Source organism: Trypanosoma equiperdum (assembly GCF_001457755.1).
Source record: "Trypanosoma equiperdum strain OVI genome assembly, contig: ctg_1718, whole genome shotgun sequence".
Taxonomy (NCBI): domain Eukaryota; phylum Euglenozoa; class Kinetoplastea; order Trypanosomatida; family Trypanosomatidae; genus Trypanosoma; species Trypanosoma equiperdum.
The window spans coordinates 18,923-33,167 of NW_027123747.1; the positions used below are offsets into that span (position 1 = coordinate 18,923).

General features: G+C 51.7%; 4 protein-coding genes across 4 annotated transcripts; all 4 read left to right on the forward strand.

The window, feature by feature from the left end:
• Positions 1–35: 35 nt before the first annotated feature.
• Positions 36–2,699, forward strand: TEOVI_000821200 (mismatch repair protein MLH1; the record flags this gene model as incomplete). The annotated part of the gene is made up of 1 exon (XM_067222912.1): positions 36–2,699. The coding sequence occupies one exon, from the start codon at positions 36–38 to the stop codon at positions 2,697–2,699; it is 2,664 nt and encodes an 887-aa protein (XP_067079013.1).
• A 1,029-nt stretch (positions 2,700–3,728) lies between these two features.
• TEOVI_000821300 (kinesin, putative) lies at positions 3,729–9,188 on the forward strand (the record flags this gene model as incomplete). Its single annotated transcript, XM_067222913.1, has 1 exon — positions 3,729–9,188. The coding sequence occupies one exon, from the start codon at positions 3,729–3,731 to the stop codon at positions 9,186–9,188; it is 5,460 nt and encodes a 1,819-aa protein (XP_067079014.1).
• A 1,461-nt stretch (positions 9,189–10,649) lies between these two features.
• On the forward strand, positions 10,650–11,942 carry TEOVI_000821400 (HpcH/HpaI aldolase/citrate lyase family, putative; the record flags this gene model as incomplete). The annotated part of the gene is made up of 1 exon (XM_067222914.1): positions 10,650–11,942. One exon carries the CDS (start codon positions 10,650–10,652, stop codon positions 11,940–11,942), a length of 1,293 nt encoding a protein of 430 aa, XP_067079015.1.
• A 417-nt stretch (positions 11,943–12,359) lies between these two features.
• Positions 12,360–13,661, forward strand: TEOVI_000821500 (protein kinase, putative; the record flags this gene model as incomplete). The annotated part of the gene is made up of 1 exon (XM_067222915.1): positions 12,360–13,661. One exon carries the CDS (start codon positions 12,360–12,362, stop codon positions 13,659–13,661), a length of 1,302 nt encoding a protein of 433 aa, XP_067079016.1.
• Between the last annotated feature and the right edge of the window lie 584 nt (positions 13,662–14,245).

Below are 14,245 nucleotides of genomic sequence, written 5' to 3' on the forward strand. Positions count from 1 at the left end.
CTACTTTTCGTTTTAAGGGAAATAAAAAATTTTTGATGAGGGGTATTGAGCGGCTACCAGAAGATGTTATCAACCGTATTGCCGCTGGCGAAGTGGTTCAGCGTCCAAGTGCTGCACTGAAGGAGTTATTGGAAAACTCCCTGGATGCGGGTAGTACGTGCATTCAGGTGGTTGTTCAGGATGGTGGCTTAGAATTGCTGCAGGTTACAGACGATGGTCATGGTATACGTTTTGGTGATCTCCCATTGCTGTGCGAACGTTACGCCACAAGCAAGTTACGCGCTTTTGATGAACTGAATAACATTCGTTCTTTTGGGTTCCGTGGTGAGGCACTGTGCTCGATTTCATACGTGGCACGAGTAACTGTGACCACGATGCGCCACAATGACACCGTCGCGTGGCGCTGCCACTATGTCGACGGGCGGATGCAGGAGGAACCGAAGCCATGTGCCGGAAATCCGGGGACATGTATACGAGCGGAGAAGATGTTTTACAATGCTGCTGTCCGCCGGCGGGCGTTCAGTCGGCCTTCTGAGGAGTGTAGCCGTGTTGAAGACGTGGTTTCTCGCTATGCACTAGCCTTCCCGAGCGTCGCGTTCTCGTGCCGTCGCTCCGATGGTAGTGTTGCTGGTGTTACAAAGAATTGTGTGTGTTTCCCCAAGGATTCCAACACATTGGCGAACATCCGTCAGCACTGGGGTGGGGAGGTCGCTTCCCGCCTGTGTGAGGTTCGTTGCACCGGTGAATCACCTAGCGAAGATAACTGCACGCCAGAGAGTGTGCTGGCAACGTCTGGACCATCGGGTGAAGGGCGTTTCCTTATCACAGGTTACACCAGCGATATAACACTCGCTAGCCGTAAATCGTATCTTTGCGTATTCGTCAACAATCGGCTGGTGGACAGTACGGCCATTCGCCGGGCTCTTGACGCAGTGTACAGTGGTGTGTTGGTGCGCGGGAACCGCCCGTTTACCGTCCTCTTCGTCACGGTGCCACCTGACAGGGTGGACGTGAATATTCACCCAACAAAACATGAGGTCTGTCTTCTTGATGAAGAAATAATTGTATCGCAACTGTCCGAATGCGTTCAGGGTGCTCTTCAGGCGTCTGCGGCTCGCAGGCAGATGGATATTCGGCAGATTCACTCCAAGGCGGTTATGCTAGGCGATAGGGAGAGTCAACGGTCCAACCAGCCGATGCAGCCTCATTCCTCAACCTCGCCGTTTAACCCATTACCCACTGGTGCCCGTGGTGGTGTGGCTGCTGTGGCACCTTGTTCACTTGTGCGGGTGGAGCCACAGCGAGGCGCGCTCGACGCCTTCGTGCGCCGGCCGAAGCCGACCGCTGAGGGCAATGGAGATGCTCCGCTGCGTAGTGAGTCCATTGAGGAGCGCGCAGGTGGAGGCGGTGACGCACAGGTCCGCAGTGCGGGTACTGGGTCGTCCATGGAATCTCAAGATACAGCTACTGGGGGAAATTTTCAGGTTGCGAGAACCGCCGATGATGGTAAGGCTCCCTCGGGTTTGACGTGTGCTGCATCATCCAGCCCTGCAGTAACCACCGTGACTGATGCCGAAGCCAGCAGCGGGAGTGGGGCCAGGGGCTGGTCGGAAAACCAAAGCACTGGGACTCTTTCCATGACCCCAGTTTTGCTGTTAGATACCACCGATGAGGATGGTGAAGAAGTGGAGTACACAATAGAGCATTTCAAGAAGCATAGAAAAGAGGTTCAGGATGTGGTGAGTTCTGTAATAGATACCGCAGGGGTGGGCGTGGGGTGCGGCGCGTCGGATTATATCGCCGCTGAAGATAACAAGGCGGCTGCATCGACGGGGGATGCCGCTGTGCGCATGGTGGAGGGCGCTGATTCGGCTGGGAGCCAGGAGGAGGCGGGATTTCTTTTGCTCACTAGTGTGTCGACCATTGTATCGAACATTCGCGCGGGTACATCACAAACTGCTCAATCCCTTTTTCAGAATTTGGCCTACGTTGGTGTTCTTAAGGGGCACCTCTTCTTCGCCCAATCGGGTACGACACTTTACGTTGTTGATTCCCTACGGCTCGTCCGGCACGTCGTGTATCAGCGAATTTTCCTTCGGTGGGCCACCCCCTCTCTCTCTGCTGTGCCTCAGTTGTCGTTTGAGGAGCCTATACACTTGTCAGATTTGCTTTCCTTTGCACTACAGAATGACGTTCAGCTTCCACCTTCACAAAAGCGCGCTGACGGAGGACCGGGTTCTCTTCTGTCTCGCTTGGGGCGCCGCCTCTGCAACTGGCGTTACATGTTGCAGGATTACTTTGCCGTGGAAATCAGTGCTGATGGCCACCTGATCGCGCTTCCACTTTCTATGGGCACTTCGTGGCCACCCCCGCTTCGGGCTGTGCCTCTTTTTATATGGCGGCTTGCAGCAGAAGTTCCGTATAATGCCGGGGAGATTGAGTGTTTCACTGCCATAGCTCGGCACATTGCAGAGACATTGTATGGTGTGCAGCTGCACAGCTCGTGGCTGCCGAATGTAATAAAGGATGGTATTCGGCAAGATGATGTTCCTCCATTTTGTGATGCCATTCGCTTTGGCCTTTTGCCGTGCGCGACGAACTCAACCTTCTTTGTGCCTCCGTGTGACGCGCTGGTCGACGGAACCGTGCAGGCGGTAGTTTCTGTGGATGAGCTGTACAAGGTCTTCGAGCGTTGCTGAGCTTTTCGTTTTCCCTCTTTTCTTTTTCTTAGTTTTCTTTTTTTGACTTTCACTTGTTGGTTCATTTTACTTTTCTGTCGTTGAAAAGCGCTTAATTGCGGTGCATTTTGGGCTTATATATCCTCTTCTTTCTGTCGTGGTTAACATTGAACTCTTCAAGACCTCGTTACCCGGGTTGGTGTGGAAAGTTACTATGCTCAAGAGAAGGGCGGGATGCGCGTCTTCAGAAGAAAGGGATAGTGGAACCGAAGGTTACCAAGGGGCGGGAAATGAATAATTGTGCTCAATGCACACCAACAGACCGAGTAAACCTCGTGTGCTTTCTTCCCCCACTCCTGCTTTCGGGTTCTCTTTTTTACACGTTTTCCCTCCTGTCATACCTTTATTCTATGCTGAGTTTCTTTTACTATTTTTTCTTGTCATCACGCGTATTTTCTTTCTTTTGCAGCGCACCTTCGTAATGCAGCATTAAGTTTAGTGTATTGCTTTCACTATTAAGTGGCAGCAATTTCCCCACCACCCCTCTGTATACATATATATATATATATATATATTCCCTCGTTTTTTTGTTTCTGGTTAAGCTTCTGGTTTCATCCTCACACCGGCGTGTTTGTGGCTTGTTTCCTCCCCACTTGAAATTTGATACAAATTTCCCCCCTTTCAACAGGAGACAGCGACTCCATTTACATGCTCACACACCCACAACTGTCGCGAAAATTATACACCGCTTCCCCCTTTTCATTGTGTTGGTTTCAGCAAATATATGTATATGCATATATTACACATTTCTGTGACATGTGACCGTTTGAGGGGATGTAAGGGGATCTTTTTTTTTTTTTTTGGCATTTGGGAACTCGAAGCCGTTGGAGACAAAGGTTTTGTACTCGTTTTTTGTAAGTTAGTGGGGCGAGCAATTTTTGCACCTTCCTCGTCACTATTGCTGCTAGTCGTCGCCACCTATAAGCATATGTACTTTTTTTTACTAATATTCTTTTTTCCACCGCCGGAACCAGGTAGTCATCAACATATATGCGACGTGGAGCTAATACGACTGACGACTCCGCGGCAGCACCCAGCAGCGTCGCCGTGACTCCCCGGGAGTTTAACCGGGGACGATATGGTACCGAGGGAAAGCAGCGTCGGATAGTTGAACCGGTAATGCACGTTCGCACCCGGCCTGTTTTGGAGTATTTAGGGGAATCGAACGAAAAACGCTGCGTGTGGTGTCTCGATCAGCAGAATATTGTTGTAAGCATTGGCAAGTCAGTACGGGAGCCTCTATATGGTCGAACCGTCATATCACCGACCCGAACTGTAGGATCGATGGAAGGCACGCCAACATCACCCTGTGTACTGTTCGGTTCACGATGTCGATCGACGCCGTGCACACCGAAACGAACCCAGCACCGTCCGCCACGCTTTCTGAAGAGCTGTGATCAAGTCCAGAAGTCACCTTCTCGACCGAGGACTTCCCCTTGGCTACTGCCGCCCATGTCACTGAGCACTCCAGTAGAGCTGCTGTCGGACGAGCAGTTGGCGGCTGACAGGGCCCGCGGTGTGGAGTGCAACAGTCCAGTTCCCAGCTTTCACAACATCAGTGGCTTTACCTTCTCCACCGCGCAGCCTACCCGAAGGGCTGTTACGCCGGATGTTTCGATGCACCGTAGCGCCCGTGCCGCCCGAGAGGACCATTTTAGGTTCGATTTCATCCACAATGAGGAATCCACACAGGAAGAGGTTTTTGAGGAGAGTGTGCTTGAGTTTGTTGACATGGCTCTCCTTGCGCAAAACATTTCTATTGTGTGCTACGGCCCTACTGGTAGCGGAAAAACGTATAGCGTCATAGGAAGTGCATCAGGGAAACGGCCATCTCCCTCGCCTCTGCGCTCAGCTGTGTCTCCATTAGGGAAGCAGCGGACGGCACGTACGGTGAAGAAGCCACTGTTGCCACTTTCTGGGCGTGACGTGAAATCGACACCGAGACCAAGTGCATCGGCTTACTCTGGCGGCCGTCCAACGGGTACCACTAGGTTGGATGCAAGCAGCACCCCCACCTCTGTTGATGTATCTTCACAGCGTATCACGAGCAAGGCACTCGGGTTGGAGTGCGTAGGTGAAGGAACAGCAAGCTCACAGTTATCGAGTTCATCCCAGGCGGAGGTAGACTCTTCGAATGTTCGTGAACTCAGTCCCCAAACTAGCCATCGCCCAAAGAACTTTGCCAGTTTCGGGGAAGCTACAAGTTGTGGGAAGGGGGCCGGAGAGGGAGGTGGAAGGGAGTTTGTCTGTAGTGAGGGCATCGGATTGCTGCCTCGGCTTGTGCTTTCTTTGCTTGATCGATGCGGTTCCGTGGTGCAAATTGACCGAAATGAGGGACTGATGGCCAAACATCCCTTTGTGACCAAACGTGCCACCAATCCCACGGGAACGTTTCGGGAGAAATCCGTCGATAAAAGTGCCCATGGCTCCCTGCTTACATTGAAGGATTTAACGTTCTATGGTGTAGAGTTGTATTTGGATGAATTCCGTGACTTACTCCATCCAACGAAGCGTCGTATACCCATTTTGGGGGATATTGCGGGGCTGGATGCTTTTTGTCAGAAACTCAACGAACCCGCATTCTATGCGGGGCGTAGAGGGGGATATGGGGGCGGTTGTCCCGATGCAGAAGGGAACGACGGTGCATCACGAGTAGGGGGTGGAGTACGTATCAACTCTGTCTCGGATTTCCACCGTTGCTATGCAATGGCAGCGCGCAACCGTGTGACAAAAGCTCATCAGTGCAACGATGTAAGTTCTCGCTCGCACGCAATATTTATATTGCAGCTGCACTTTGAGTTGACAGAGGTGCTCGACGGCTTTACCACAGCTCTTCCCTCCCCCCTAGCGACAGGGGCTGATGGGGGATGCTCCAATACTACCGCTCGTGGTCATAGCACCAGCTCAGCAAGCTCTACATATCTAACTAGCGCGTACTCGTACGTAGCGGTTGTTGACCTAGCTGGTTCGGAGTGCGTTAAGCAATCGAAGGTGGAGGGGACTGAACTGCGGGAGGCACAGTACATAAACAAATCTCTGTCTGCGTTCTCTGCGGTACTGCTGGCTCTTTATCAACATTCTAACCACGTGCCCTATCGTGATTCAAAGTTAACACGGTTGTTGCGGCCGTGTTTGGAGCACGGCAGGGTGCTCGTCCTTGCTCATGTGTCACCGTGCGCCTCGAAAGAAACTCTTGGAGCCCTGAAGTTTGCCGAGCAACTGCGGCACGCCTCAGTGAGGTCCCGCAACTTTCTTAACGCCACCGATGACCTTGTTGCTGTGTTTGAGGATCTTAAGGACCCTGACGTTGAGGAGCGGGCCATAAAGTACCGCAAGTCTATGGAGGAGTACATGCTACTGTGTAAAGAGGTCCGGCTTGCGCACTTCAGCAAAGATTCCACTGATAGAACGGAGGGTTTATTATCGGAGACCTCGTCGACGAGGCCGAGCGACGGTTCTCTGGTGGAGTATTCACTGGAAGAAGCGTCGAATTTCCGGCTGCTGCCGCTTGGTAGGAAAAAGCGAACTAGGATCCGTGACCACATAATATCCAAACTGACGGAGCGTCACTTGCAGAACCACTATCAGGCTCATGATGATTATCTGCAGCGGGTCAAGGAAGATATAAAGCGTGAGCAAACCGAGTACATCAACAGCGTTGTCGAACGCAGAAAGAAGGATATTGAAGAAATGAAGCTTACTGTGGAGAAAATGAAGTGCTGTAATGCCCAACTCGCCGAGGAGAACAGTCAGCCTGTGCTTCGCGATGCGCACGCTATGGAAATCAAGCAGCGGCTGAAAGACTTGGCGGCGGAGGTAACCAAGTGTGCAGGTGAGAAGCTGCTGCTGCTGGAAGGCATTCGTGCCATACGGCAGCGAACAATGATACAGGAGGATTTAGAACAGTGCTTGGACGAGCAGTTGCACGCTCCACCCGACGGCTCGGCATTGAGCGGCACCAGCCTCCAGTCCATGGCTGATAGTAACTTTGACGACGGCATGGAATCTATTTTTAACATGCAGCTGCTTCTTTCTAAGGAGATGTCTCACCTCCGTAGGGAATCGACTTGCTTTGTGAGGTGTGATGAGATATGGGAAGGGCTGTGGGCACGGGTGATGCGACAGGAGTTGATGCTCGCTGTGGCACTGGAGCTGGAGATGATGGAGGGAATTCTCCTCCGACCGGAGTCCATACGCTGGGCCCTTGAGTCCGTTGGTTTCGATGCAGACACCGTGAAGAACGTTATAACCCCGGCGTCCGCAGATTCTCGTGCGGTTAAGCAGTATGAAGGTATCGACAAGGGCGTGAAGGAGCATGTGGTTAATGTGAGTAAACTGCTAGGCGCCATTGACAAATCTTTGGAGCAATCTCCGGATTGTTGGAATTCACTCACCAAAACTCTTCACACCTCAGGAAGTTTCAATACCACTTCCAACAACAGCGCTTCTGGCAGTGGCGAAGGCACATCTATGCTTGTTGCTCCCATTCCACTGGTGATGTCCAGTGGTGACGAGGTTAAGAGTGTTCGTAATCTTACCGGATGCTATGGTGATGAGGGCAAACTGCAGGAGGCGTGTATGGAGAAGCTGCTGTGCGAGGGTGTCTACTGCGAGTTAACATTTTTACCCTTCGGGTTTGATATGCGGGAGCTGTTTGCTGCGCAGCGGTCGCTGCCTCCTCAGACATCAAAGGCTAAACATACACTCCCTGTTGGGCAGTGGGGCGTTCTCCGCCTTGTGCGACCGCCCAACGACGCTTCATCGTACTGCCTTGAGTTTATGCAACGAACATATTTGACTGGAGGTAAGGGCCGAGACAGACGACTTATATCAATTCCGCTGGATGAACCGCAGTTGCGGATGTCGCTTCACGTTATGGAGTTGGATAATCACGTTTGTTCAGGGGCGTTGCACGATGATAACCCACCGTTACCAACTTTTCCGCTGATTGTGCTGGAATTGAAGGGCGTTCCCCCAACCCCCGCACAGCCGCACCGGGAAGCCCATCAAGTTCAGCAGCAACAAGTGCAGGAGGAGTGGAGTTCGTATTTACGTGGTGCAGCGCAATTGGGAACATCCCGGCAAGAGGGCACGCCGTCTAATGGGGCGGCACTCCTGAACAACAACTCGGATACAACTTCCACGCAGGGTGCTATACTAACGAAACGCCTCGACTGTGGTGGTGATTTGGTGCTTCCTGATGTTGCAATGTCCTCTTGTGAGCGAGGAAATGGAATATTTCTTCTTCAGTTCTCAGACCCTGTTGTTGCAATGCCAAACCGGACGGAATCCGTTGAATGTGTTGTGGCAGCTCTGGCAGGTCTTACATTGCCATCCCTCATAGTACCGGCTGCTGCTGGTGCTGCGGGGGCTTGTCCTGGAAGAGGGAAAACAGTTAACAGCGATGTGAAGCCTATCGATTTCGGTTTCCAGGGTATTGATAAGGCCTGCGACGTCCACGTGGCAACGTACAATCACATGCCCCATATTCTTCTTAGTGCATACGGTGGGCCGCTCCGCAATGGCCCTTCAATGAAAGACATAACGAAGCCCTTGACGGTACCGGTGGGGGTTGGGGTATCGCCGCTGGTTTACGCTAGCACGATGGGGATATTCTTCTATTTTTGGAAGGACTCTGATGTTGGCTCTAGTTTAGGAAGCTCCGTTGCTACCGTTGCCGCTACAGTAGCGGCAACCCCTCAGACGGCAGAGGCAACGGCTGCACCCTTTCCCCCGGTGCCCATCAACCGTCCGTCTCCACGGGGTCAACCAAGTGGTCCTTTTAGTGGGGCCATCAACGCATTGGTCCGACTAACGTCCCTGACGGTGCCCAACAGCAGCGGCGCGAGCGCGGGTAACGGCAACAATGTTTCTGGAGGATCTCCACCGGAGCGCAAAGAGAGTGCTTCCAGTGACGTGGAGGATTTTTTGTTACATATACAGAAGCTGCAGTCAATGCGTAAGAAGGTGCGCAATGCGGTGCGGCAGCAGATATTCGATGCGGAGGATATCAAGGCTGAGCTCCTTTATAGTTATTCTGAAAATGAGTTTATGCGGGGGTCGCATATCAAGGATGTGATGAAGGAGGCTCGGGAATTAATTGACTTTCAGCAGCAGTTTCGGGGAAACATGGGGATCCCGGCGCGCGTCCCTGTTCAAGCGAGCCCGGCACTATGCCGCGAAATGTGCAAGTTCTTCATACCGTGGACGCTTTGGCAGTGGGCACACCGCTGGCAGACGCTCCAGGATGCATACCGGCAGCAACAGCAGCAGTTGGGCCTCTTTGGCCTTGGCTTCGGTGGGGCAAGCGATACAGATAGTGAGCCCAGTGCTCAATTATCACCGGAGGCGACGGCCGCGTCAATGGGTTCACTCAAAATATTGGACGGCTTCTGCGGTCCGACGATATGCTTTGGGGAGATTCCATGTTTTCTTTCCGGTATGGTGTAGCGATGGTGATAAAACGGAGTGCACTGGTTTTAACGGGTTGTGTGAGGGGAAAGGTGAGTCTGGCAAGCGAGGTGGTCTTGGGCCCGCAGCCGCTTGTGCGGGGGGGGGAAGGGGCAACGTTTACCTACTTTTGATTGGCTCATTTCATCTTTGGTATTGTCCATCAGCACTTGGGAATGTAAAGGGGTGAGAAAAGAGTGCAAGTGATTGACAGGGCCTAGTGAAGTCGAAGCGCTAACACATAAACACACGAGTCTGTATGTGTACACTTGTGGGGCGACATAAACCAACTGATGTAGATCATAATGTTGCTGTTGTTGTTATTTGGGGCCCCTTTTTTTAATGAAGTGCAATATCGGAGTACCGCTTCGCAAAGTGTCTTTAGGAGGGGTCGAGACGAGGCCAACATTTCCTTAGTTTTTTTAATATAGGTATGTATCTTTCATTTTTTCTCCTGGACCTTTGGTTTAGTTCACGTGCGCGTTTTGCATTGGCCGCGTGTTGGGCGTACGTTTCATTTGTTGACTACTGGAGGTGGTTTACCAAGTGGCCCCTTTACCGGAGATGTGTCACCTCGTTCGTACTACAAACCTGGGCCCCCCGAATTGAACCTTTTAGCTTACCGTATGCAAGCGTCTCGTCCCTTTTTGGTTTTCGTCGTTTACTGGGGATGACTTTAGTGTGACGGTTTCTGCTAGTAACCACAAACTGCCTGTGACTTGTACACATTGATGAAGTATCTTGTGTCCCGCAGAAGATAGACGAGAACACGAGAAACAGAGCAATGATGCAAGCATATTTGTTTTTTTTTCTTGTTGCAGGGGAAAGGTTCATTGCTTTCTTTCTTAACCCTTCCTTTCCTTTCCCTCCCCTTCCATTCCCTTGGTTGTCGTGAGGAAAAGCAGAGGGCAGTGTGCCTATGCCCGCCGCCAACCAACACGGTGGAAAGCGGCTGTGGACCAGAGGGCTGAAACGGGATGTGGTGCCGCGCCGTCAGGGCGGGAGGTATGCGTGTGTGTGTGTATGTGTATTTGTATATGTTTGCGTGTGTGTGCTATTTTTGGTCATATTTACTTCGCTGTACCTTTGGGGTGTATAGGGCACCTCACAAAGGCTTTTGTTTTCCGGGAAGAGCGCAGCGTGCGGGGGTAGTTGTGGCGGACGAGTTACTGTGCTCTTTCCACTACCTGGGTTTAGCAGCTGCAATCTGATTGCGAGCCCCCTTTTAAAAATTTACGGGGTCTCACACAGGGTCCTGCTGTGACCTGTTTCATTCTCTCCTTTTTTTGTCTTTTTTTGTTGCCTTTACTCCTTCTTGCGAAGATGCGTGGTAAATACATTTTAAACCTCCCAAACTTATAGGCACCGTCGCACAGCCTCGTGTACAGGGATTGAGGGTATAGTTATTTAAGAAAAGCGGCATTGGGATCTTAAAGCTGTTGAGGGGAGGAGAGGAGACAAATGTGGAAATGTTACCCTCTTCGCTGTCCTGCAGCCACCGGCGTCTTCGGCTGTTTCAAACGCTTGCAGGACGGATATAGCGCGTGGTGTGCTGCTGTTTCCAACCAGGAAACGGCATCGGCGAAGACAAGCAGCCGCGGCAGTGGAGCCGAAAACACCGAAAACCTCCAATTACCCATTCACACTAACCCCAATGCATGCCCTCGTAGTGTGCTTGTTGTCCCTGCAGGTGATATTAAGGATGCGCTCCGACGACAGAAGCGGTATGATGTAGTCGCTGATGTCGTAATGCTCGACTTAACACGTGGCGTTTTTGGCGGAAGCGACCGCAGCGGTGGAGCTTCGGAAGCGCGGGATCGTCTCCTGCGTTTTCTTCGCGAAAGTGTGCGGGGAGACCACATGGAAGGGTGCAGTGACGACGGTGAGTGGAAGACACAAAGTGGGGAGGGGACGGTGGGTCAAATTTTCAATGGAGGACGAGCACGCTGGGTTGTGCGTGTCAACTCTCCGGAGTTTGATGCAGCAAGAGGATTCCTTGACATGGAGCTTGTTGGCGTGTTGGGTGACCTCATTGAGGGCGTGGTGCTGCCATCGGTTACGGCAAACACATATGAGTTGGTTCAGGAGTTCATCCACCCCAGTCACAAACTATGGGCAGCATTCAACACACCCTTGTCCGTGCTACAGGCATCTGCGGTTTGCGCACAGGGGCACTATCGGTATGCCATAGTCGACCGTGAAGAACTCGCGTATGAAATGCAGTACCCAAGCGTTAATAGCGAAAAACGCTCCGGTAGCTTGAACTTTTCCGAAGATGTTGAGGCCACCCAACTGAAGCATGTTCGTTCGCTCCCAGCGCTTCACAGTGCTTGTCAGGTCATGACTGCGGCCAAGGCGCACGGGATGTATCTCTTCGACGGTGGATTCAGTGATGTTTCCGACTCTATTGGCTTCCGTCATGATATGCAGCGGTGTCGTGCTTTTGGGTTTGACGGACGGGTGGTGCTGCGGCCATCGCAGATTGCGGCGTGTCATGAGGCTTTCGTTCCAACGTCTGAGGAAGTGGAGTGGGCCAAGGCTGTGCAGCGGACTCATTGCATGGACCAGTACAACGTTAATGGCGACAATGCTACATCGGTGGGAGGAGATGCCACATGTCGGCGACAGCGTGCAGCACTCATTTTGGAGCGCCACGCCGCGGTCCAGTGGTATAACAGGAATCCCCAGGATGATGGAATGGATATGCAACGTAAGGGTGCCGGTGGCAACGTGCCACAAGGATCGGTCGTTTAGCCCGTTTTTCTTTTCATGTCCTATGTCTTCCCTTTGCTATTGAAGTCGTTGTTTTGGTCATATCGTTTCACAACATTATACTTCCTCCACCTATTGTACCCTCACTGCAGGGATGCTCATAAGCGTAAGTGGCTTCCCCGATAGCCGTCTCCGTTGGTGTATTATGGACCATTTTGTGGGTTCCCTGTTGCCGGTAGTGCTCCATTCGTTTTCTGATGTGTTTCCTCCTTTTTTTATTTTTTTTTGGTTCGTGTGCTCGTATTAATAAAAGGAAACCCGTCTCCGAAGTTTACCACCGCTTCTGTAGACAGTGTGTGGTAAGGGAACCAGTCAAACAGAAGAAAAACATCTAGGGGTCAACAGTGCCTGACTACACGTCTTATTCGCCCCTGTGGGTTGCTTTTCTTCTGCGGTGAAATGAGTTGCACACCTGCAACGTTAGGGAAACCTCCCGTGTGTGATCACTGTGGCGCTCCCTTCACGAAATCAACGGCAAAATTCTGCTCGAAATGTGGGACGAAGAAGAAGGGGACGTCAAGCCCGCAAAAAAATTTGACCGCGAATGTCGGACAAGCTTCGAAACCCAGTGGTGCAAACGCCACACAGCGGAGTGCCAGGGCGAGCTCGACTCTCAAGCCTTCACCGAACACCAGCCACAATCCCCAGGAACCTCTCGGAACTAGCTCCACTAGATTTCCTCCCATACAATCGCCCACGCCGCTTTCGACTGTTAAGCATGAATTTAGTACGCAAGAAAGTTTGGATGAGGGCACGCTGCGGGCATCACCTGAGGAAGAGGCAAAATACACCGCTCTGACAACACTCAACCCTGAGGGCATTACGCCTGAGATGCTTCAAACCGCGAATTCTTCTGAGCTTGGTACGTGGCGCAAGGGATTGCTGATCGGACGGGGGACGTATGGTTCGGTGTTTCTTGGACTTCTTGATAGCGGTGCTTTCTACGCCGTGAAGTGTGTAGAAGTTGGTAATAAAACTGGAACGTTTAGTGTGAAGGAGCTCGTTTCGCTATCGCGCGAGATTAACATGATGCAACGCCTTAGTCACAAGAACCTCTGCACCTTCAAGGGCGTATACTTCGATCCAACAAACTCCGCTATTTGCATGTTCATGGAGTATATTGGTGGTGGCTCTCTTTCTGCGCTCGTGAAGAAGTTTAAACCACTTCCTCCCAATGTTATTCGCCGTTGGACGCGACAGCTTCTCTGTGGGCTGCTCTACTTGCACTCCCAACGCATCATTCACCGTGACATTAAGGGCGACAACATACTTGTAGACACTTCCTGTGACCCAGAGCGTGAGGCACAAATTAAACTGGTGGACTTTGGTGCCGCCCGTCGGTTATCGGATGCGGTGGCACAGAGTCGAACGGTGATAGGAACACCATATTGGATGGCACCAGAAGTGGTAGACGTGACGGGTGAGGCTGGTGGGTATAGTTACAAGGCGGATGTTTGGTCGGTGGGTTGTACAGTAGCTGAGATGCACACGGGAAAACCACCGTGGCCGAGCCAGGCCAACGCGGCAGCGGCAATTATGATGATTGCCCAATCACCAGAGGGACCAACAGAACTTCCTGTAACCGAGGCAACGTCGGGTTGCTTAGCCTTTATGCGCCGCTGCTTAGTGCGTGATCCGATTCAGCGGCCAACGGTTGAGGAGCTTTTGCAAGATCCGTGGATACTGGGGGAAACGGAATAAATTTGATGGTTCCCGTTTCTCTTTTTGTTAATCGTGTCGTTGGTTGCACCGCCCCAGCTGGCGGTAGCACTTCGGCACATATAGGTTGTGTATGTGTTGTTGAATGTGCATGGGCGTGACGTTCTCATTTGTCCGCAGGTTTTGGGTATATTTGTTGTGGTGTCGGCATTCCATCGTTGTTTCTTTACCCTTCTTGCAAATATGTGGGTCGGTGCACTGATTTGATTCCTTCACTATTTCTTTGTTGTGGCGTGTGTCCGAGCAAGGGAGATGTATTTGTCATGATAGCGCGGAATGTCTATCGTTCTGCTACACACGGTGTATGTATGATGACGGCTAACAGAGGCGGTCAATTTTTTTTTTGTTGGTGCCGTTATCAGTATTGAATAATTGTAGGGCTGTGGAGCCATCAAATATCATTCATCATTACTTTTCACCTAGACCGACCTTCCCTCCTCGTTTATGTGCTCGTCCGGATGCTTTCGTCTTATTTTATTTGTGACCTTCTTTGTATACAGGCTTGCTACCCTTCCTGCGTCCGTTCCTCTTGTTTGTTTGCTTGTGTGTGTGTGTGTGTGTGTGTG